At 40.7% G+C, this 25,001-nt stretch overlaps 1 protein-coding gene across 3 annotated transcripts; it reads left to right on the top strand.

Moving 5' to 3' along the window:
• Window positions 1-61: 61 nt before the first annotated feature.
• On the top strand, window positions 62-24,192 carry SSR1 (signal sequence receptor subunit 1). Of its 3 annotated transcripts, XM_059724368.1 has the most exons (9): window positions 63-230; window positions 3,875-3,993; window positions 6,730-6,817; window positions 7,271-7,533; window positions 8,253-8,329; window positions 11,740-11,818; window positions 13,532-13,625; window positions 16,712-16,775; window positions 18,587-24,192. In XM_059724368.1, the coding sequence occupies exons 1-9, from the start codon at window positions 149-151 to the stop codon at window positions 18,591-18,593; spliced, it is 873 nt and encodes a 290-aa protein (XP_059580351.1). In that variant the 5' UTR covers window positions 63-148; the 3' UTR covers window positions 18,594-24,192. The 3 variants fall into 3 exon arrangements, with proteins under 3 accessions (XP_059580353.1, XP_059580351.1, XP_059580352.1); XM_059724370.1 differs by lacking the exons at window positions 16,712-16,775; window positions 18,587-24,192 and adding an exon at window positions 14,355-14,410 and having other exon boundaries at window positions 62-230; XM_059724369.1 differs by lacking the exon at window positions 18,587-24,192 and having other exon boundaries at window positions 16,712-17,828.
• Window positions 24,193-25,001: the final 809 nt, after the last annotated feature.

Here is a 25,001-nt window from a genome sequence, read left to right as displayed (position 1 = left end):
AGCCACGTCCTCTGCGGCGGGCGACAGGGGCGGGGCTAGCGGCGGGGCGGGGCGGGGCGCGACGCGGAGGGGTGGCCTGTGCCCGGATGGAGGCGTTCGCCATTCGCACAGCGCCGCCAGCTGCCGAGGGCGCCCCACAGCTGCCGCCATGAGGCTCTTATCCCGCCTGCTGCTGCTCGTGCTCCTGGCCTTCCCTGCCGCCCTCCTGCTCGGCGGCGCCCGCGGCCCGGGTGAGAGCGCGCGGCGCCCCGGGGAGGGACGGGACGGGACGGGATCCGCTGCCGTTGGCGTTGGAACGCGGCACCCCCAACCGCCGCGCGGGGCCCGGGGGGGGCGGGGCTTCCCGGTTGCCTGGGGGCGATGATCCGGCCCCGGCCTCGGGCGGACGTGTCCTGCCCCGCCCCCCATTCATTCCCCACCTCCGCGCGGGCCGCTTCGGGGGGCGGCGAGGATCCTTGCCCCGCTGACGGCCAGGGGTGGGGGTGGCTGGGAGACGGGAGAGAAGCCCGGGCAGCAGAGCTCCTCTCGGGGTGTCTGTGTGCCTCTGTGCCCCAAAGCTCGCACAGAACAATTTTTCCAACTGTTTAGTTGGTGTAATAAAAGATATCGCGTCTACCCAAAGAACCGTGTCTGCCTGTGTCCTTAGACCAACAAGCCTCCACCCCGTGCTCTCTTTTTTTTTTTTTTTTCCCGGACACGAGACGAATCGTTGCTCTGCTTCAAAAAATCCGTAAAGGCAGCCAGCCTAGTCTTCTCTCTTAGCGAGGAGGAGGAGAGGCCCAGTCTCCGGCATTGTCATTTCATCTGATTTCTGCCCTCAGTAAAGCAAAGCGCAGGCAGGCGGTTTGAAGGACAGCCCTGTGTAACCTGGCGCGCGCTGATCGGCCTGTAGCACGTGCGCTGCCTTCCCACCAGAGAGAGTCCCTTTCCCCCCCGCCTCCCGTTGCCACATCATCCTTCCTCCCAAAACCCACTGAAGGAGTGGGGATGAGATTAGAGGGCTGAGCAGCGTGGTAGTGCTGCAGCTCAGGAAGCATGTGCGTGGTTTGAGAGCTGCCAGCAGCTTGCTGCGGTCAGGGTTGTGGATTCAAACCCAGGATTTTGGGAGCTTGTAACGTTCTGGAAGCTCTGGTGGCAGATGAAGTGAGACTGCTCAAACCTGCCTTCTGCTTAACCCAGAAGAGCTAATGTTTCCTGAGCCACTTCTCCTTTGTAGAAAGCCCAGTTGTTTCCTTTTTGCTTTGTAGATCAGAATGATTGCCTTGCCCTTCAGGGGTGCTAAAAGCTCTTTGAGGGCTTCCATTGCTTTGAAAAGATTACCTGTGTGCTGGGGGTGTCAAACATGTCTGGCCCTAGGGGCTGGGATAGTGGTGCAGGACCAGGTGGATGGTACATGGTAGCCAGCCCCATGGGACAGATTGGGCCTGTGAAACCTCCCTGTTTCAGGCTGGCTATTCTGGGCCCTGGAGGGAAGATGCTTGGTATCATGGGCACTGGGCTGTAGTCTCAGAAACAAGTGGTGCCAGGCCTCTTCCCATGCGCTGCTGGGGCTCCAGTGCTACTGCTTTAGCACCGGTGCTTGGTAGCCAGGCTGGTAAGAGCTGGAGCTGGAGCCTGAGCAGTACTGCAGAAAGGCCAGCACTGTGGTTTGTTCCCACAGTGGCATCCAGGCACCAGTGATGCTGGGCTTCTTGCGGTGCTGCTGGGGCTGTAGTACTGCTAGGTCTTGCCCAGACACTGCTGCTGCAAGAAGTCATGTCCTTCCTTCCCTCCCCCCCCCCAAGGCTGTAGGCCAGATGACTGACCTGTGTGCCAGATCAGACCAGAGGCCCCAACATTTGACAACCTCCTTTAGACATGTGATTCCCAACCTCGTTAGTCTCGGGACAAAATAGAATCCAATTTGAAATTTCTGGGTTTATTTTGCTGGGGGAGGGAAGGCAGAGGGAATCATAGCACCCCAGGGTTTCAAGGCAACTGGTTGAGAATCACTGCTTTAGAGTCTCTGTTTTCTTGCACTCATGGAACAGTTGGCATTCTCTGACTGAGAACTGCTTTAGAGCCTTGCTAAACTTATATCGTGCCCTAGTCTTTTCAGGGAACGTGTACTCTCTTCTCCCTGTACACCTGGTACCTTGTTTGCAGGTTCCTCAGAATTCTGTCTTGTGCTTTTGCCAACTCCATTACTCTCATATAAAAGGAAAAAAAACAGGAATTAAAATGACAGGGTCGCAGTCCATTTGAAACTAATCAGCTGTATAAAATAGGCAGGAAAATACCTGAAACTGTTTTTGTGGGTTTGCAGTCTCATCCTATCTCTTAAATATTTCCTTTGTTGCATACAAGGGAAAATCAGTTTTATCTGTACTGAGGCAGTGCATTGCTTCTAATCAAGATTTGGAAGCACTGGGGAGATCGTGAAACTGGCTACATTCAGAGTACATGAAGGAAGGAGAGAAATAGACCTCTTCTAAAACCTTTCGGTGATGGCCACACTAAATGTACCAACAGAAAAAAGCTGATGTGTGGTGCATTTCAGGTCACAGTGCTTAAGACTGGACCTTTCAGCATGTAGCTTGGTATATATGTAGGATGCAGCTCTACCTAAATTAAATATGAAGAACTCAGACTTTGTTACACAACTAGGTCATGCGCTGGGATTTGTTTACATTGTGATTTTAATATTAAAGCTATACTCTCCAGTAAATAACACTGTCAAGTTATTGGACCCATAACTGGCCCAATTCTTGCTTCATTCTTCAACTTCATACACATGTACTCTGCAGTATTCTGTAGGACTGCATGAATTGCAATGGAAGACTGGTGCACAGGTTGTACTTCTTCGATTTCATTCAACCTTTTTGTGTCGAGGTTTATTTGCAAATGAAAACATGAACTAATTTAGTAAGTATTCCCATACTCAAGTGTGTTAAACCCAATTACATTTTCCAGTTAAATTAGTTGATGTGAATTAGTTATTGACATGAATTTGTGATGGGAGAAGAACTTCAGTCTGAGGATGGAAATAATAGCAAGATAGGACTTGACTTTTGTAATTAGCTGTGTATCTTTCAAATGTGCATAATTATAACCGTATTGTAGCACTCTCCTCATTTCAGCACATCAAGCAAAGTGAACTTTCTTACTTTGACTAAATTGTAGGCTTGGAAAAGTATAAACTGATCTATAAACCAGGATGTTTTACTAGATTGTTCTACTTAGTTCTCAGCTCAGTGTTCTTCTCATTCTGGGCTAGTACATTGCAATGTAACAAACAGCAAAGAACACTGATGCATTCACAGTTAGTTTAGTAAAATATACACAAAGGGTGGGACATTGATTTTGGTTTAGTGATCTGTCAGTAGAGTCTAGTTTCTTGGACTTAAATAAAAACAGTCTGAATAATTAGCATTAGAGACTAATCAACAAATATCAGTATCAGTTTTACCCATTTCTGAAAGGTCACAAAATCAATTGGCATCTGATTTTCTTTCTTTTTTCCTTTTAATTCCCTGTTGGATGAAGTAAGTTGATGATTTACTGAATGTTTTATTGAAAGAGAGAGAGAGAAAAAACTTGCAATAATGTATGCCAAAGTGGGTTTTTAACTCACTTTTTAATTTACCTTGAGATCCTTGATATGTAAATCCAGTAGTTTTTTAAAATTACTCATGGTAGAAATTGACTGGAACCTATTTGTATAGAATTCAAAAGTGAAGCTTTATTTGCTTCCCTCCTGCTGCTAAATTTGACATCGTACTTTAGCTTTCCAAGTTTCCATTAGTTTGACTAGCTAACTGGAAACTGGGAAGTCATGTAGTTTTTATTCTTCTTGATGATGATAATAATAATATCATCATCATCTTGTTACTAGGTTCAAGCTTGCTAGTGGCAGCTCAAGATGCTACCGAGGATGAAGAAGCAGTGGAAGATACTGTAGTTGAAGATGAAGATGATGAAGCTGAAGTTGAAGAAGATGAGCCGACAGATTTGGTAAATGCTCATCGTTCTTACTTTACAAACAACACCTTCAATTTAAATGGATTAGAAATCTCGCATTCAAATGTTGATTATTTAATTTCTTTGACGTAGCCAAATAGAAACATGATCAGGCACCACAGAACTTGGTTAACTAGAATAGATACAAGCGGAGCATCTAGATGAGCACAACCAGTACTCCCATGCTGAAACAGCAACTTGAAAAGATTTCACTGTATTCTTTTTTTTGGTTTGTGTTTCCAAACCTGTGTAGTTCAGTGCTTGATCCACCCAGATATCAGTTCCTGCTCTCATTCTTCTTTTTTTTCCATAAACATTGTTCTTCCAAGTGATGGCATTTTTTTTTTTTCAGTGCAAGGTTTTTTTTGTTCAGTCTCTGAAGTTTCTTATCTAAGCTCTATAGTAGTGTTGTTCTAAGGCATATTATACTTCTCTTGGTTATATTGATCAGTTTTATTTCACTTAACAATATTTATGTTCTGTTTCTTTTTTTGTGACAAATTTAACTAGAAACCGTAGGTCACAATTTTACTATTCTGAAAATAGTTGCCTAATACTCATGATAGAGACTAATATCTGATATTGATTCTGAAGATCACTTGGGGTGGGAAGATTTATTGTAAAACAGCGAATAATAGACAAAGAAAAAGTTCCGATATTAAAAAGCAAAGGCGTACTAGTTTGTTTGGGGGTTTTATTTTTTTTTAGCTGATCCAGTAAAAGGATTATATAGGTATTCATCAAATTCATGTGACACTTGGCTATTGTATTTTACTAGCTTTTTGAGTTGGTTTGATATCATTCTACAAGTATCTTAATACTGATTGAGTTTATCAGATACCTTCAATTAACATTTTCTAGTTGGCTATCCCTAATAGTAAATTCATAAGTAAAAAATATGAAAATAGTTATTACAGTTAATAGAACTGAGTATTTCATTCCGTGTTCTTGAAATGTGCAGTTTGGCAATTGAGTTGGCAGTATTCTTCCCAGGGCTAAAATTTAGAACATAAGTTTAAATAAAGCTAACTGTTGTATACAAACTTGATAGTATTTGCTTCATAGTACTCTTTTTAATATAAATGTGAGTAACAGCATCTCTCAACACATTTACTATATCTTTAACTTCACTAGTAGGGGACAGTTTTGCAAAGTGATATACTTCACCTCAAAGACAGTGGCATTGGTGATAACTTTTTATAATGGCATTTAAAGAGTTCCAAGGCAAGTAATTCATGAGCCAGATGTTACCAAGATACCACATTCTTTATTTCACATCAGGCCGTCTTATTTGGAGGGATCAGTAATCTGTGTGCTGACATGAGAAGGAAAGTGAGACACTTTGGGTGAATCTACGCAACGGTGTTTACTGCACAGTAGACTAATTAGCTGTGCAGTGAACATCTAGGCATCTACACATGTACCCCTATTAGGCTCGAGTAAACTAATTTACTCCACAGCAGGATAGTACTTGTAAATACTAGTACTATCTTGCTACAGCATAAAAAACTGTGCAGTGGCGCATGTGTAGATGTTGCACTATTTGGCTGGGGAATGAGGGTGCTTCTGTGTGGGGGCTGCCTACTAGCTAGCCCCCGCACTGAAGCAAACTCATGCCCCAGCCATTCTTTCCGCAGCTCATTGAGCTGGGGGGAGAAGCCCCAGGCTGGTGTGTTGACTCCCAGGGCCCCCTGCCAGCCAGGGATGCTCTGACCCAGCTCAGTGTGCTGCAACCCCAGGCACACGTGCAAGTGGCATTTAACTCTGTTTACTGCTCCCTGACATGTTGAAACGGCTTGCCTAGGAGCAATAAACCCCAGAGTTTATTGCTTCACATTAATTGCACATGTAGATGTGCCCTTCAAGAATAAAGTTCAGTAGGAGCAGTTTATCATTTTTTTTAAAATGAAATTGGTTAAACGTTTTTTTTTTCTAATGATTAGCTGTTGTATTTTAAGAAATTATTTCCTTTTTCTAAGTGATTAATGTTAGTTGATTACTTTGTGCATGGGATTTTTTTTAAGTAGTAAAGATGTAATAGAGGAAAAATTTGGTGATCAGAAGCCTTGTTATTTTTAAAGAGAACTGAAAGTGTTAATTTCTCAAGACCTTATTTGAGATAGTGACCTTAATTTGTAATGATAAAAATAAATTGTTAAATGATAAAACAGGACACTGCTTTAGGTGTTGAGTCACAATAAAGAACTGGAGGATACACAGATTTTGTATGCAGTTTGCTGAGTCTCTATTGCTTAAATCTAATTGTGCATTACCTAGATCTTGTCAACGTGCAGACCTTTGTTTACAAGAAAGATGCCTTGCTCCTCACTTTCAGTTCATTATAAATTACTAACTGGATGCTGAGGGACAAAACAGCTATCATGGCTTACCTGAATCAAACTCTCTGCACTTTAAAAACCCCAAGCAGGCAAGAAAAACTAACCTCCAATGTTTGAGTAACTTAAAAACTATAAAATAAGCTCAGGCTGTAGTTGACTCTCAGCTGCAGTTAATGGGCTTGGAAAAGCTAGTAGTCCAGGGTTAGAAACAAATGAATGGTACTTTGGAACGTGTTTGCAACAGCAGTTGGTCAATGCATTTTATGGTATCCTATCTCAAATCAGTGGACAAAAGAAAAAGTAAGTTTTAACATTTGTCATAGATGTTTCTTTTTAAAAATGGATATTCCTGGCTTCGCTATAGGCTTTTCACAAAAGTCTTTTGTCTTAGACAGAAGAAAAAGAGGAAGAAGACTTATCAGGAGAACCTAAAGCCTCACCTAGTGCTGATACAACAATCTTATTTGTGAAAGGTGAAGGTAAGAGTCCTGGGACAATTTATCAAACTTTTAACTTGGCAGACTTTAGCTTAATGTCACAAATGCATAAGAATTATGGTTACCTAAAGCAGGGGTGGCCAGTCTGCAGCATCCATACTACAAGTGGGACACGGGCAGCTTCTGCATATGTGGCTTACAACAAATCAGGGAGGGAGGCAGGCAGCACTGTGGCAGAAAGTAGAGAAGCAGCTTGGGCAGGGAGCACATCGGGGAGGGAGTACAGATCAGGGATGAAAGAGCAGTAGACTGGGCTCAGAAGGGGATTGGAGTGGCATTTGGGGTGCTTGTGGCGCACCTGCCTAAAGTTTGCCCCCGCTGCTCTAAAGTTAATGATGTTTTCTTAGGACTGAGTAGTTAAGCTGGGAATCTTTGGGTATCTTTTCACTGGAGTACTGCATGAAATTTCCTAACCTACTGCTACTTGTTTTCCAGATTTCCCAGCAAACAATATTGTGAAGTTTCTGGTAGGCTTCACCAATAAGGGTACAGAGGATTTTATTGTTGAGTCTCTTGATGCATCTTTTCGGTACCCCCAAGACTACCAGTTTTACATACAGAATTTCACAGCTCTTCCTCTGAACACAGTGGTTCCACCACAGAGGCAGGCCACATTTGAGTACTCTTTCATCCCTGCAGAGCCGATGGGTGGCCGTCCATTTGGACTAGTTATCAATCTGAACTACAGAGATTTGAACGTAAGCTCAATTTCATAATTGATTTTACTTCTTGCAATTAAAGTTGAACTGCATGGGCTAGAAGCGAGAAGCTCAGTCCATTTCTTAGTGTTCCTTTTGTATGTTTAAGCCTTTATGCATGTGCCAATAAATGCTGTAGGTAAAGCAGCTTGGCCAGGTATGTACTTGACTGCTGGTATGTTATGAAAACTTCCCTTTAACTTTACATTAGATATTAGGTTGTTGGGTTTGTTTGGGGGGGGGGGGGGGGGTTGGGGGTGGTGGTTTGCAGTGACTAAAGATTAGTGAGCAGTGGCCTATTTTTTTTATAGAAAAATCTAGACTCTTCCTTGGGGTATACTTTAAACTTAACATACTATATAACTCAGGTTTGGCAGTTTTTTGGTTGGATAGTGTGAGAGTTTAGGCACAGTGCCATAACAGCATAAATGTTTGAGCATTGCTGACAAATGGTGCCCCTAGTTTCTTATGGTAGAAGCCAGTAGCCTTTTGCAGGCATGGGCTGGAACTTGCAACCCAGCTAGGACCTCAAGCCAGAAGTCTGTGATATCTATGGCCTAAACAGTACAACTCTTCCATGAACTAAGAAGTCCCTTTCTTCTCCTTAAAGTACTCTTTCTTCATTACAAGTTTTAATGTATCCATTCCAATTGGCATGCTTTTTGCCCATTAAGTCAAGAGGTTTTAAATACTTCTTTAAAACAACCTTATCATTATAGGGTAATGTGTTCCAAGATGCTGTCTTCAATCAAACAGTTACAATTATTGAGAGAGAAGATGGACTCGATGGAGAAACGTAAGAAACAGGAACTTTTAAGTTTTCTTCAGTTTTGTAGCAATGAGCTTATATGAAACCAGTGAAAAACGCTCTTGCGTTTTTGGGACGGAATAACCGTATGCACAAATACAGACTAGGGAATGACTAGCTAAGCTGCACTGTGGAGAAGGTCCTTGAGGTTATGGTGGACCATAAGCTGAATAAAGCCAATATTATGCTCTTGTTGGAAGGGAGAAGAGAAGAGCCAACAGCATCCTGGGTGGTATTAATGGGAGTATCATGTGCAAATCCAGGGAAGTGATTCTTGCACTGTGAGAGCAACAAAATGAGCAGGGGCCTGAGAAGCAGAACTTACAAGGGAAGGCTGAAAGAACTAGGGTTATTTAGCCTGCAGAAGAGAAGACTGGGGGGGGGGATTTGATAACAATTTTCAAATACCTGAAGGGCAATATTAGAGAGGGTAGAGATTTGCTTTCCCCTGGCATTGTAAGGAACAGAACTAGGAGCAATATGGCCTCAAGCTGCAGCATGAGAAATTTAAGTTAGCGATTAGGTGGAGCTTTCTGTCTATGATGGTGGTCAAGCAATTGGAACAACCTACCTAGAGAAGTTGTGGAATCTCCATTCTTGGAACCTTTCAAGAGCAGATTGGACAGACTTAGCTGGGATGGTTTAGTCGGAATGATCCTTATCGAGGGGACTAGATGACCTTGGAAGGTCCCTTCCAGCCCTACTTTCCTATGATATTAAGGTTATTCGTTCATTAAATGAAAGTTCTGTATAGGATAGGAAATACCATCTGAACATCAAGGAAATGATGATATGTGTCTGTATATATTATAAAATAAGGAAGTTATGCATTTCTCAATAATGGTGCCCAGCCCCCATCCCCCACCTTTCAAATTAATATTTGAGCTTCTAATTGTGGCAATACAAATATGGGTTCAGCTAAGATTTCTGGTTTGTTTCGGGTTTTTTCCCCACCCAAAATGATCTAAATCCAGAGCATTCCAGGCATGTGGCAACTTAATGACATGAGAAGCCTTAATCTGAGTCTCTGCTCCAGTATAATTCTCTGGGAGTAAGAGAGAGATGACTCAGGGTATTGAAGGGCACCGTACACACTATATGCTACAGACTCCAGTCCTTAGTATTAGCTCAACATTTGCATGCTACCACTTAAAAAGCTTAGCTCCTGGTTGATGTGCTCATTTCAGTTGCTGGGGAATACAGCGAGGTTGATGAACTGTTGCAAGCAGACTATGTTCTTCTGTAGAAGTTGCTGATAGCTCTTGTGCAGAAATTTGCTCCGCTGCTGTGGATAGAAAGCTTCTATCTGGCATTTTTCACGTGCATCGTCCTGTTTTTTTCTTTTAATGATGTAGCTAACAACTTGTCGCACAACTTTAAGCATCTCAATCATGAGTCCCTTTGAAAATGTTATGCTTTGGAATGTGGGTGGGTATTACTTGACTATATGTTAGAATATTTTTTAAGACAACGATTCAATTTCTCAAGCCCTCTATATTGATTGTGATTCATGGTCTCTAGATTAGCTGCTTTCTCAGCTAAAACTTGAAGTTTCAAGGCGTTGGTATGATCTACTTCTGAGAATAAGAGCCCTAACTTACTACATGATTTTTTTTCTCTCTCTAAATTATTTGTCAGAACTCAATTTTGGGGCAGGCAATGCTGAGTGCCAATTTTGATTGAATTTACCAAATAGTTTCAGGTGAAATGTTAAGTGATAAATGGTTCAGAAATTCTTAGCAAAGGAAACGAAGGCTAGAACCAGAAAACTGGTGTCCCTTGGTGTCAGTTGCCCAGAAGTTAGGGCATTCACCATGTTGGACACATGAACGTAAATCCTCCTCCTGCCTCAGGTTATTAGAACTCACATCAGCAGCTTCACTGTAGAATGCCTTAACAAAGCTGAAGGATATTCTGTAGTGCAGGGGTTGCCAACCTGTACTGGGGTGGCAATGCGTGTCACAAGGGACATGGGCAGCCTCTGTGTGTGTTGTGGTAGATCAGGAAGGGGACAGGCAGCACAGTGGCAAATAGAGCAGGGAGCAGAAAACAGAGCAGTGGACTGAGCGGGAAGCACAAGGCAGGAGACAAAGCAAAGCAGCAGATCATGCAGGAAGCAAAGCAACTGATTAGATAAGGGAAAGGAATTGGAGTGACACTTGAGGGGAGGGTGTGGAGCTACTTTGTGGCACACCTGCCAAAATGTTTGGCGTCCACTGCTGTAGTAGGGTGTGTTCTTTCTCCTGGTGATCCTGTTCTATGTTGTGTGAATTATGTAAATACCAAGTGAGTCTGTTTTTGAGAGGTGGAGGACCTTCATTCAGAATCTTGCACCTGAGCAGGGAAGTTGGTTTGGACTAAGTTCAATTTAAGTGTCCTGACTACCAAGCTATAGTCACTTTATCTAGCTTGATAAATATTGAGTATCCCCTGTGATAGTAACCCTACCAGGAAAAGAAAGTATTTACGCCTCCCTCCATGCAATTTTCTTGAATGTGGTGGGGGTAAGGTTTTTTTTAGGAAGGGTTGTGTGTGTGTGTGTGTGTGTGTGTGTGTGTGTGTGTGTGTGAGGCTTGTGATTAAAAATTCAAATCAGTCCTCTACCTGAGGATGGATTTGAACTCAGCACTTACACAGATGTGGGACACTAACCGCTAAGGTCCTTACACTTATAAGCCCTTCCCCTTCTGTGTTATCTAGCCTTTCATTATTTAGCTCGCATTTCTTGAAAGTGTTCAGAACTTGAACACTTATATAACAGAGTTGATTCAACCATTTTTTAAGTAGTATGGTTTGGTATGTGAAAAACTAATTACTGCACAAACCCCTATTTGTATATTTTCAGTGATATAATTTGCTTCACTAGCAATATCAGCAATAGGGAATGGATCTGGACTGGCATTGTAGTATGCAGTTCCTTGCATATTGAGTTAAGCGCATAAACCATTTCAGTGCATAACATCTCTCAACACAACTGCCTACCTATGCTGTACATGACTCTTTAAGAGTTCCTTTTGAAATTGTACATTCTTTGAATTTAGAGGAACTAAGTCTAGTTTGGTAACTAAATAAAGATGCCAGATGGAAACACCTGTTATATAAAAATTGTCCTGTAGTTCCAAGTAAAATTTAAAGTTACTGTAACTGTTTGCCTCTTATCTTAGTTCTTTCATATACTCTGCATACAACAACATTTTAAAATCCAGCTTCATTGTACCTCCAGGGAGAGATTTAACAAATAAATGGTCTTTACAAGTGTACTGTAAATTGAGGGACTTCTAGAACCAACTGTACCTTGTGCTGTGACTTTTGACTTTTCTTCTAGAAAAGCTGAAAGACTACAATTCCAGCTACTAATGTGCTTTTAATTTATCTCATTCTATCTTTTGCTAAACAAGGATCTTCATGTACATGTTCCTTGCTGGTCTTGGCCTCCTTGTCGTTATTGGTCTGCATCAACTGTTAGAATCTAGGAAGGTAAGTAATCAATTCTATATAAGTACTTAATGCATAGTGTTGTTCAACTGATGGAGGGTAATGTATCAACAATCAGAGCAGTACAACTTTTGTGGCTTTTAATGGCACAAATAGAAGTTATGTGAAATTAATCAAGGCTAGATTTTTTTGGAGGGAAGCAGTGATTTAACTGACTAGAATTCTCAAAGTCTTTTTTTTTTTTAAGATGTCCCAAGAAACTTGTGAAAAAATTAGATATCGCGCTGATGGACTGCTTATAAATAAGGGGCAGGCAAAATACGGCCCGTGGGCCAAATCCAGCCCACTAAGGGATTTTGTCTGACCTGCCACGGGTATCTTGGTCCCACCCCGGGCAGGGGCAGACCATGGCATGTGTGACCAGTCACGCTGTTCCTTGGCACGCAGCAGTGCTGGGATGGCGCAACAACTTGACTCGCTTCCTGGCAGCCCCAAAGGTGGTGGCTCCTTCCAGCTGCCCAACCTCAGGGTCCACTGAACCCAGCCCTGCTGCCTGGGCACCCCAACCCATCCGCTTCATGCCAACTGCCAGGGATAGGACCCATTCAGGCAGCATGTGCAGTCAGGTGGATAGGATGGGGCCACGGCTGAACAGGAAGCAGTGTTTGGGAGCAGGATGAGTAGGTGTGGGATCACAGGATGGTGACGGCACAGGGCTGGGCCTGGGGCCCAAGGCAGAGCTGCAATCTTCTCCCTCCATGGTTCTGCACAGATTCCATGGGCAGGGGCACGCAGGGAGTGGATTGCAGCTGTGCCCTGGGCCATGGCCTCATGCTGTCACTGCCCCAAGATCCCATATTTGGGCCCAGATGCAGCTCCCTACCCGTCCATGGCTCCATTCTGTCTGCCTGGCTGCATGCCCTGTTTGCGCAGGTCCTAGTCGGTCTCCATGATAAAGACAGTCCCTGTATTTGTCTTCCCCTTTGCAGAACATGGTTCAATATCAATCGGGGCTTTTAGATTCAGCTATAAAACTGTTGACACTAAGAACTAGTCAGCATTGATCTTGGCCAAGTAATATGGCTAATGAAAGGAAATCCCACTGATTAATTACCTGCAGAAGAAAATAGCCTAGAATAGATATTCTAGACTAGCTTTTCATATGGACTTTATTTTGCTCTGTGCTCTCTGAAATCTAGCTTAATCCACTTGGAAAGCAGTACCCCACAAGGGAATTTAATGTATAATATCCACTGAGCTTAAATATTTAAACTTGGATTTAGTTTTGCAATGTCTTTTGTTTAGAAAGATTCTCTAACTAGCATTGGGTGTTAACATTCTGTTGTACTCTTCAAGTTACTGAGGAAAATCCTCACTTCCAAAATAAGTGATTTGTTTCTAAGTGTACTGTAGATACTAATGATGGAATGTGAATTCTGAATAAAGTTGTGTAGGATGTATAATCATTCCATGTAGCTGTAGGTATTTTAGATTACAATAATCAAACTAAAAAGTTTACTGTTTATAAACTTAGAGAGCAAATTTTACACCATTGTTAAATTACTCATTTAACCTTGAAGCTAAGCAGGCTTGATACAGGTATCACAAGGTTAAATATTTGTTTTATGTTTATTTAATGATACAAGGCTTTGACTAAATCTGATTACAGTATCTATATTTAATATTCTTACAATTGTAATATCTGCATTTTCCTCATGGAAAGCAAAATCTGTTAATGTTCTCAAATCCTTTCAGCGGAAGAGACCAGTACAGAAAGTAGAGATGGGAACATCAAATCAAAATGATGTTGACATGAGCTGGATCCCTCAAGAAACTTTAAATCAGATCAGTAAGTAATAAGCCTTCTATGATCTGGGTATAATTTTTCTTTTATCGAAGAGGGTTTTTTTTAAAGGAAAAAAGAGAGCAAGAACTACTTTGTACCAAGTTCTTAGCTTTGTATCTATCTGCTTTGGGGAGCAATTGAATCTAAATGTTTAACATACAATCTAATGACTGTTTGGCAGATTATTGTAATGTATGGTTATTTTAAGCATCTTTTTTCATCTGATTTTGTAGGGGAAAAGTCTCAGAGCTAGCAATAGCAGCCATCACAACCTTTCCTCCTTCCTCAGCCATTCATGTTCTGTCAGATTTAATTTCATTAGTTAGCCAAAAAGTAGGTACAAAACCAATTTTACATGGTAGAATGGACCTTTTGTAGAAGGCCATCAATCTTCTTGTACCTGCCCTTCCTTTTGTAGACTTATTATGAAATGCTAATCCTTGAACCAAAGGTTGGATCACAGGGTTCTGGAGAGGTCCAAGTAAAATCGAAGCGGCCCAACTGAGTGTGTGTTGGGGTTTGTTTTTTTTAATGACGTAGAAGGAACCTGTCTCTATAATGAACTACTGGTAAATGAGCATGAAAAATATAATCTTGTACCTGTCAAAATCACTGAGATCAAAATGCTATTCCCAAATTAAGTATCTGTCTTTTAAGAATGGTTGAATGCCTGTGGATATTTCTAACTTCTCTCCTACTGTTTTTCTGTTTTTTGCTTTCCTGTGGCCTCAGTGCAAAGTAGAAGAGGTGAGGCAATTCAACTTTGCTTGTAGGAACGTGGGTCTTTCCTATGCATCTGCACTAACTGGGCTCTAGTGAAATTCTGATTCTTGCTGCATGTGGTTCATGGTGTAATAGCATGAGCACTGTTGGGAAAGATCAGTTTTATGGTTTCAAATATGTGCAGAAGGCAACAGGTTGCATTTAAGTTCACCCACTGCAGCTTAAATTTTAGCATAGTTATGGTGGCTGAATCTTCTTCTTTTCAGAACTAGACTAGGGATAAATGAGAGGCCTCTGGGAGAAAAATGCAGGAAAGAGGTAGGTTAGTTAAGGAACAGTGACCTGAATGAAATTTGCTGTGTGAGTTTAAGTGATCCTGGCCATGGATAAGTGGCATATGAAGTGAAAAATGGCCATTAGAAAACTAACATGAGGTGCATGAAGGGCATGGTTAGGTGCCTCAGTCACTGCTGAGGGCCAGAACCACTCATTTTGTGGAAAACATAAGCTTTGTGGGTTCTTTGTTTCCAGTTTTCCTGAACTGGAATGAAAACGGGAAATGTTCCTGTTATCTCCATTACAGCACTCAATCTAGGCTTCACATGTCCCAGGAGAATCCTGCTGAGCTTGAAATTAGACTCCCTTTCATCTTGAGCAGAAATGGACCCAAGAAACACTCCCAATAAATCTGTTTAAAAGCATTGTAATGTTTTCGTTTCAATGAACTGGTGTTTTCTAACTAAAAACAGTTCATTAGGGAAGAAAAACTGGATTAGTTCCATTAGGCATGGGTGATCTGAAGATCAGTTTTTTCTTTTCAGTTGTATAGTTTGCCCATACTTACAACCTTGCTTTGCCTGTGGGTTTTCTTTTTCCCCTTCCCATCTTTAAAACAAGCAGTATTTCCTCTGTCAGTACACATTTGAAGAAAATTGCTTAATATCAGTTTGTTACAAATTTTAAAACGCTGCATCTTAAATATTTTCCAGAGGAGATGGTGTAAAAGTCTAGAAAGTATGAAGTTTGTAGGGGGAATGTCTGCTGGAAATATATAAAAGGGTTTTGATTTGCAATGGAGGCTGTTAGATTAAACTGGCACTACACTTGATCTGAACCCATTGAGGAACTGATCAAGGAGTAGACATCAGAAAGGCTTACAATGTCCCCCTTAGATACTTTCAATTCTACCTAGGAGAAAAGATTGTTAAAGTTCTCGTATACCTGAAGAAGGCTGCTTGTGCCCGAAAGCTTGCAATTAAAGAATTTATTTTTGCAAAAATGTCGTTGGTCTAATAAAATATACCACTTCTGCCATGAGTTCCAATTCCCCTTAGATTCAAATTTAGACAAGATTAGTGTTTAGATTTATACTAGTTTGTAATTTTAGCATTCTGTATACTATCTGGGGGAGAAGCATAACCTTAAAAGACTTATGCCCTTTTAGCCCTACCTATGAAGTCTGTAATAGTTCAGAGCTTGTCTAGGAATCCTTAAAGTTTCTTAAATAAGCAGTTGTAAAAGTAGTTAAACCTATACTTGGCATCAGATAACCTAATTGCTTTTTCTACATACAGAATAATGTTCATCTTCTCTCCTTTTGAACAAGGCTTTGAAAATTCCTTTTTTTTTAATTTTAGTTGCACGAAGGCACCTCTTGGTATAAGCGACAACTGTAGACCTGTCATAATTAAGCTTTTTTTTTGTCTTGTAAACTGCCAGGATTGAAGATCAAATAAGATTGTAAATTTGTGATACAAACTAGAGCCAGGCAGTACTTAACTAGAATTACTAGTATCTTGTACCCACACAAATTCTAATGTCTACATTGAAGCATTAAATAAGATTTCTGTTACAACTATGAAGCTGCAAAGTGTTCATCTCATTTCGTTATAAAACAACAATGTATAGTGATTGTTGATGCCATACAAATGGAAGGAAAATACAAATACTTTCAGAGGCAAGCGAACTCCCAAGTATCAGTAGTGATCACTGGCTTGCTAAAGCATAGTAGTTTAGCATGGCTCTTTTAAAAAAAAAAAATGGATAAATGTGTTAGCATTTTACAAATTGAGTATCTTCAGTCATGTAAATTTAAGTAAGTATTAAATATGGAGGATTATATGCTCTGAAGCTACGGTATATTTAAGTTCGATACCAATAGCATGTTCAGAATGATTGGGTTAGATAGAAGAAGAATTGTATCACATATACCTCTTGCATGGCAGTGTCTTATACTGGAAATAATTAGCAGTTTCCATTGTAGGCAGGAAACAGGGAAGGCTTGGGTGGAGGAATTGTTTTTAATTTGATGTAGTGCTTCTGGCAATTGAGGTAACTAACTCCTTTCTTTGTCCCTTCTCTTCCAGATAAAGCCTCACCAAGACGATTGCCTCGTAAAAGGGCACAGAAGAGATCGGTGGGATCTGATGAGTAAATGTTAATTAGTACCACAATTCGGCCTTTACTAATCCTGCCCTTTTTTTCTTTTTTTTTTTTTCTTTTTTTCTGGATTGGAGCAGTGCAGAGAATTCATATCAACATGAGGAAAATATTGAACATTTGGACTGAGCAATCTTGCTTACTCGGGCTAACTTGAAAATGCACTTCTCTTTTTTTATAACAGAATTTCTGAAGGGGTTTTAACCATTACAATCTGTGTGACTGTGCGTGTAAGCAGTTTGTCTCAACAGAATCATTGTGCAACCTGAAATGTGCCTTTAGAGTCCTACGTGGCATCATCTGCGTGCACCTTTGAAGTTTCTGATGTATCAGAAACCCAAATATGTAGTTGCTTAAACTGTTCTGATTGTATAAGGAAGTCTTTATGCATTTTAGCATTTAGCATCCTAAGCTATTAATTTCATTCTTTGCTACACACAGCTACCTAAGATTTTGTGTGTGTATTTGCTCCTACTTCAGTGGTATACGCTGATTATCTAGATATGTGTGTAGCTAGTATTCTAAAGGCACAAGCAGGTATAACTGCTCTTAGCAGTACTTTTTTTTTTTTGCTACTGTTTAATAGCACGCTGAGAGCCAATAAGATAAATGCATTTACATAGCTGTTAGGGGGCCTTTTACAGCAGAAAAATTTGTGAAGCATGGAATCTGTGTGGTGATTTGGTATGTAATTTAAAAGACTTGGGGTGGCTTTTTTTGCTTTGTTTTGTTTTTTACAACAGAAATATTTCATTGTTTAAATAGTTGGTTATTGACTTGTCAACAGTTCTGATGCTCCTGACAACAGAGGCAGTTTTGGAATGTTTTCTCAACAGAAAATGTTTAGGGTACCCATTCTTTTTTGTTTGTTTTGTCTTTTGGGATGGGGGGGGATTAACTTTTTCACCCTCTAAGTAGAAAAATCATGGATAGCAAAATGCATTGTATCCACTGTAATTTGGAAAACAAGAGATTGTCTTTAAAGCATTATATATTGGGTAGGGATTCATGACTTTCTGTACAGTAAAGACCTTTTGTAAAACATCTTAAGTTGAATTCCAATTATCATTTGATTGTAGGTATACAAATGATTTCTATGTTGAAGTTAAGTTTATTTTGCAAAGATGTGATCTTAGTGACACTACGTGCTTTTCTTAAGGGAGAAAAATCCCTATTCTAATATCTTAACAGTCCTACTGAAATAATAACTGTTGGAAATATGCCTTTCTTGGCCCTTAAATTTGGTTGTGAGCCATGCATGGTCTTGTTTCTCCCCTTCCGGTTAGTAACAAAGTATATTTTTTACCAGTAAATGTTCTAGTTCAACCTTCTAATATAAAAGCTATTCATGTACCCAAAAAGGGACTGGTTTCATGGAAAACTTCAGTGATCACTATAATATTAAGTACATATTTGAAGCATAAAGGGGAGTAAGTTTTGGCATGTAACTACCTTGCTCTTGAGGATTGTAACTGGGAGCTGAAGGACCCATCTATGCTTTTAAAAAAGCATGGTTGACAAGAATACAGAGTCCTTTCCCTGTCACTTTAGACATCAAAAGCCTGATTTTTTTTTTTTTTTCTCTCTCTCTCTCCTTTCCTTTTTTTTTTTTCCCCAGACATATACACCTAATGGCAATGCAACTCCTTGAAGGTGTTTGCATGCTTAGGTGTCTAAAAATCTGGCCCTTTGTTCTTGGCTTGAAGCTTCTTCAGTTAGAGAAGGGCAGTGATTTGAAACGTCCATTTTTCCTTTTTCCTTGCAACTGAAAGTGCTTTTCTCCATCTGCACTTGTTCTACAGGGACTGAGCACCTGAGCCATGAGCCAATGACAGTTGAACAATACCTGCAAATCACTTCACCATCCTGGGTTTGAAGCAGGGTCTGAGGTCTAAAGCTACCTGGTCTGGCACTGTTGTATTATAAGCTTCCCTAAAAAAATGCAAAGTTGTTGTGGGGGTTTTGTTTGTTTTGTTTTGTGTGTTTTACTTTTGTCTTGGTGTGAAAAGTAACTTTTAGAAATGTTTGTTTCCATTTTTTTAACAGTGCTTGGATTAACATTTGCCAGCGTAGCTAGTCAGTAAAGAGTGTTTTCCACAAAGCAGGATTTAACAAGAGTGTTTAATAAATAATGATTGTGTTTAACACTTGAATGCTATATCCAGAATGAGCTTATCTACTAAAATCCAAACTGTTCTTCCCATCAGACAAGGGAAGCAGTTTAAGATGGCAAATGATTCTTTACAGACTGTGTTCACACTGGTAGTAGATCAAAAAATATTTAAATGCCTTGAAGCATGGCCTTGACTGCAGCAGTGGCTGTTCTACTGAACATTTGAGGGGGAGGACCCTCTTATTTGCCAATCTTTGGCTTATCCTTGGTACCTTGGCTCATAAAGAGGTCACTTAAGACTTTGCATCAGTGCCCATTATCACTGATGTTGGAATAGAGACTTACCATCTAAAATGTAGAAAGGTAAGAGTAATGAAGATCATTCAGGGTTTGCCAAGATGGCCATCCTCAACAACAACAACAAAAGGCCAGAGCCCAGTTACTGCTATGGGTTTTCTATTGTAACGTCATGAAATATACACTCCGTTCTTTCTTCACCTGTCCTCATTACCATGTAACTTTAACATTGTTCTGCAGATGTTAACATCTTGCAACTCATGGTACCAGAGATTTAAATCTGCTTCGTACAGGATTTCCCCCAATAGTGATCAAAACTAAGAACAGCTGTTAGTTAATTTTCTAGAATTAAGTTGTAGAGCAATTCTTTTTTGCTTAGCTTGGTAAGTCATTGTAAATATCTACTATGACTTACCAATCGTTTTGTTCCTTTGTATTAGGTATCTTAAAATAATTTAGTAGTGCTGGAAGGAGAGGGAGAAGAGAGAGCATTCCCAAATTGCTAAGCTGGTATGAGGGAGCTTGTATTAAGATAAGGATAGTCACTGCTTTTAAAATATGCTACCTCTGCTTGTAGTGGCAGATGGTTTAGATGATTTCTTCCTAAGATACTGCTTCCATCTCATGACTGAATATCTGGAATATACTTCCCTAGTAATTTCATGGATGCATTCTTATTTACTTATAGCTTTTTGCTAATTATCTTGTCACTTGACCAGGCATGATGAATGAAATAGCACAATTCTAACTTCTTTTTTTCCACTGTAATATACTACAGTTCTAAATTTAGCAATAACTAGGAAGTCCACAACAGGAATGGGAAAAGGTAGAGATGCTATATGTCAGTCTTTTAGCAAGTAGCTTGCTGTAATGCACAAGAATTACTACAAGGCTGTATACAACATGTGGTTATATACCATAGTAAGCCAGGTTACAGTCTGTACTTTGCCACTTAACCTCAAAGCATTACCTGCTTTAACGAACTAAAAGGGACACAGTAGGCATTTATTACCAGTTGAGTAATTCAGTATAGCTTCCCTTTTTTGCACCCCCCCACCACTCTAATGATACATGCACACAAACATCTGCAATGGCTTCAGAAAGGGAGAGTTGAACTGCTGCTTGGGAGTGTGCAGCAGCTATTAGGCCATAACTATCATGTTGGCCTGAGCCTGTAATGGTGCAATTGAGCAAAATTGCTCCCTTTGATCCTGAATGAAGCATTCAGAATTGGAGCACTTCTGCTGTATTTGCATGGCTGCAGGCTCACGTTCATGTAACGGTTACAGCATAACTGCTGCTGTATGTTCCTCAACAGCAGATCTCCCTCCCATTTTGAAGTTGCTACAACTGCACACATTGTCCAGTACTCTAAAATGCATAAGTTCACTTGCCTTCTTCAAATACTGTCACTGGCAAAGTGAGTTTGAGTGAATTGTACTCTTGGAAAAATATGGTAGAGTTGCAGGTTCCAAAAGTTCAGTTTATGACTAGTGTCTTGTATGCATGAGGAGTCATGGTTTAAGTGGCAGAAGCATGGGTCAAAGGATTGGATGGAGAAGGTTCTGATGTAGCCCTTCTGCAGATCTGCTGTGACTTCAGGGAAGATGCTTAACATGTCTGTTTTGTATAACCTGGAATATGAATGATGTTTCATCTGCTACTTATACTCCTTTCACTTCTGATTTGTTCTCCTGAAACTCTTGCTGGTGCTAAAACTGGAGTGGGGAGATGCACAACACTTAAGTTGCACTGAAGATTTCCAGAATTATGGCAGCTGTGGTAAAGATCTACCACTGATTTCCATCAGTGTTCCCATGCAGTAGGCAGTGGCTGAGGTCTCTCTCTATCCTTAGCTCCTTTCCTCACTTTCCCTGGGGGAATATGGAATCAGTACCTACCTCATGGGGTGGTGTGTTTCTTTAGTTCTTTGGAGAAGAAAGCTAAGTCTTGCACAAGCTGCTTCTATGAAGAGCCCATAGAAATAGTTTGTGTAATACCTGTCAGACTTAATATTATGCTGTAGAAAACTTGGCCCTACCACACCTGATGAGGCTATTGGTTAATGGAAGACTCAATCCCTGCTAATTAACTAATGGAGCAATACATTTGCTAGAGTGCAGAAGCTTTTACAGGGCTACAGGGATCTTTATGTAATGAAACTTGCAAGCTATGTGTACAAAAGGTGTGGGGACAGTAAACAAAAACCATCTTTCAATTTGATGGTTAACATAGCTTGCATCAGGAAAGTAGTGTCAATCACTTTTTCTATTTAAGCAGTTGCTTGTTAGATATTGCAGGGTTGTAATTGAAAGGAAGGGAAGGAGATGCTTTTATAGATGTCACTTACACAGTTGGAGAATGCTGTGTAAAAAGTGAAACGCATTGCATTTTAAATGATAGGTGCTGTACAATAACTGAAATAGTAATCTAATCTTTATGCTCAAACTTAATGAGATCAGATCAGCCTCTCAAAACAACATCACTATTTTTTTTTCTTTTGTAACAAATGTTCCTAGCTTTTTAGAGCTCTTTTTTTAAAACACAGGTCCTGCACCAAAAAGCCTGACCAAGTCTTTGGACTGGGAGGAGATGATACTGTTATCTGATCAAGAGGAAAGTATGAGGGTGTTTCAGAAAGAAACCAGCAATTTTGAAATAAAACTTGTATGTACAAGAATGGGGAAAACTATGCTGCAGTGGGGAACAGCCATTGTTTACAACTAGGCAAGGAAGCAAAGTGGTTTGCTAAGTGATCATTGCAAACACAGTGGTTTTATTTTTAAATTCTTTATTTCTGAAACACCCTCATAACTGGAAGAAAGATGTATAAATGGCACGAGAATCTCTACCACAGCAAACCCTAAACCTCAGCATGTGTTGGTTTTTTTTTCTCTCATATTGCCAATGAAAATCTTTGTTGGAACAATTACCATTCTTTAGACTCTTGTTGAGTAGCTAGTTCATAGGTCTGATGAACTAGCTCATCCAGTAATTCATGACTACTGTCAAACCTTTGAGAATATTGAAAAGAAATGCCCCATCAGTGGGTGTGTCTACATAAGACACCACATGTGCAGTAGACCAATTCTACTGTGCATTAGCATGGCAGGCAAAAACCATGCTAATGCCCAGGAGAATTAGTCTACTACGCATTAGCATCACCTAAAATGCATGCGCTGGCACTACTCCACAGTAGCACCAGTTACTGTGTGTACCTGTTGTTATAGGTACTAAACTAAAAGTGCAGTAACCACTGTGCATTAATGTACGTGTAGACATGCCCACTGAGAGGTTAAGTAGCAACACCAGAAACCAAAGCTGAGATGGGAGCAGTTTTGAACACTGCTGCTGCTGCTTCTACAATGCTCTGCAACAACTTGAGCATTACAGGGATCTCTTCCTGAAATAAAGTACATCTCAGGCCAATGTTTACTGACTTTACAAATGATTTCCTGACAAGTTAGTGCTGGAAGTTGAGGCATACATTTTAAAAGTAAAAAGCTTTATTGTGACTACCAAGTAATACTCTGCAAGAAGCTGGTAAAACGATTGGAATAAAATGGTACAGTTATACCTTTCTACCTACTGATAAACTGCAAGTGCCCTAGAAAGTATGGCTGGGGGGGGGGCTTTAGCTCCTTCCTGACAATTTTTTTTTCTTAAACTCCAGTAGAATTCTTGCAGGCTATTACTTTTCTCACCCAGTTGAAGCTGATTAAGTTTAAATGAACTGACACCAGCCTGTGCTAAGCTTTTTTTTTTTTTCTTCTGAATGAGCAATAGTGATAAAATGAGCTTTGCTTTCTTACCCTGCCACTTCTCTTCCTGCACTGTGCCCCGCTCATCCTAAATCATGTCTGATGCATGCAGCCTGTTCCCAAGAATTTGGGTGCAAGAAATTCTTTGAAGCTAACGGTTTGGGCCAGTGTCAGCTCTCCTTTTGGTGCAACTCTCATTAGTATTGCCCCAAAAGCACTCAGAGATTGAACAGCTGAGCTCTGGATGCTTCCTGGAGTGTGCATACTTCAGTGTCAAACCTTAAGGTTTTTAATAATATTTGAGAGAGGCAGGTTTAAACACTGCAGTCTGAAATAGGTGGGAAGAATTCTGCAGAGCAAGCTCCATAAAGCAAATAAGTGCTTGGCTTTTTAGCACACCTGCACTGACTAATAAAACTAATTCTTTTATACCTGTAATATCATGTGCAGGCCTTGTTAGAACAATGATTAATATAAGCATTGATCAATGAATATACAGCTCTCAAAGGCTTTGCTAGAGCATTGATCAAAGCGGGCCTCACCAAAGCCTGACCTGGCACCCACCAGGGCCTTAGACTGAAAGATGCCTATGAGATTAGGCTTGAAAGACCCCTGACAAAGATGACTGACTGAGAAAGCAGACTGTTAAGGTTGGTGCCAGGGAGTGCAGAATATGCATGATAATGTCAGGCATGAGAATCTGGTAACCCAGTAGAGAGGTTGATGTTTCGTTATGTAAATGTCCAATGTAAACAATTTTTTTGATTCATGTGTAAAAGAAGGGCTGGACATTTTTAGAATTTTACATTGTATCTAGGGGATGCTACAGACGCATTGTGCCTGTATCTTACCACAAGCATCCAGGGCTAACATCTTGTAACCCTTTGAACAAGCATGTGAGTTAGCACCCTTGCTACATGTTGAAATTAAAGCTGGATAGAAACCAGCTATAGAGTTGTTGCACCTTTTCAAGTACTACCTTTACAGCTGGCTAGCTCTTTTTTAGAGTTGGGTAATCCTTTTTATTGTGTGATAATTATTTTGCACCTGTGGCTGGTCTAAATGTATTGCCTGATTAACCAGTTAATTGTGTGATAATTACTTGTGGCCAGTCTTACTTTGGACGCATGGCAGGCCTAAATTTATTGTGCGATTCACCAGTTAATTGCGCAATATATGTAACGTGTAGCAGGGGCCTTAGGTAATAAATGTGGCCAAGCTTTTGCCACCAAACTGAGCCTATGGTCATTCTTTGTAATATCAAGGTCTCCAAGGGAACGCATGCTTGCCTGCAGCAGTATAGACAGACAGATGGATGCCTTGTGGGGTTGGTGTGTGGAACTGGGCCCCATGTGCTGGTATCTGGCCGTGCCCTGCTCTGTACACCTAGCATGCAGGGCTCCCTACGGATCCAGAAATTCAGTGGCAAGGGAGTAGCAATTAATGCTAACCTCCATGTTTCTATGAGGAGCCCAGGGGGCCAGGTGAGACAGCCCAGCAGGCTGGAGCTGGGCTGCATGCCAAGGGCTGAGCATCACTGGCAGAGGCAATACCCTGACAGAGCGTTCAAGAAGAACTACAGTGTCTAAGAGAATAGGTACACAACACTGGTGTCCCTGATTTACAGATTTGCTAAGCGGTAAATCACCCTCTTGTACGATCATAACCTGTAATGGCAGATAACTCGAGTTAGGAAGTCCTTTCCTCCCTCCCCTTCAAATCCTGCTGAATTTGAGGTATAGATGCACTAGATAGCAGAAGAAGGCTGTCTATATGAATTTAACAAAGGAAACGGGGAATCATGGATGGGAATAGAGGGCGCGGTGACCAAAAATACCTGATCAATGTTTATATTAATCTGTTCCAGTGAGGCCTACATCCAGTTAAGTTTTACTGGCATACATGCATCAGGTTTGATTAAATGTAAGGACCTTTAAAGTCAATTTTTTTTGTCAGAAGCTATCATGTAGTGTCTAAAGTACTACTTTTCCTTTGTGGGACAAGTACTAAATACTACATGTATGTAGAAACATCTGATAGCTGCTG

The sequence above is a fragment of the Alligator mississippiensis genome, chromosome 3 (genome assembly GCF_030867095.1).
Source record: "Alligator mississippiensis isolate rAllMis1 chromosome 3, rAllMis1, whole genome shotgun sequence".
NCBI lineage: Eukaryota > Metazoa > Chordata > Crocodylia > Alligatoridae > Alligator > Alligator mississippiensis.
This window is presented reverse-complemented; position numbering and strand designations above follow the sequence as displayed.

What these genes read in the sequence shown, in the direction of transcription:
- SSR1 (XM_059724368.1), top strand. Translation starts at nt 149, where the DNA reads ATGAGGCTCTTATCCCGCCTGCTGCTGCTCGTGCTCCTGGCCTTCCCT. An exon ending in CGGCGGCGCCCGCGGCCCGG is followed by an intron (nt 231 to 3,874) that starts GTGAGAGCGCGC and finishes TCTTGTTACTAG; the next exon opens with GTTCAAGCTTGCTAGTGGCA. An exon ending in AACTGTTAGAATCTAGGAAG is followed by an intron (nt 11,819 to 13,531) that starts GTAAGTAATCAA and finishes AAATCCTTTCAG; the next exon opens with CGGAAGAGACCAGTACAGAA.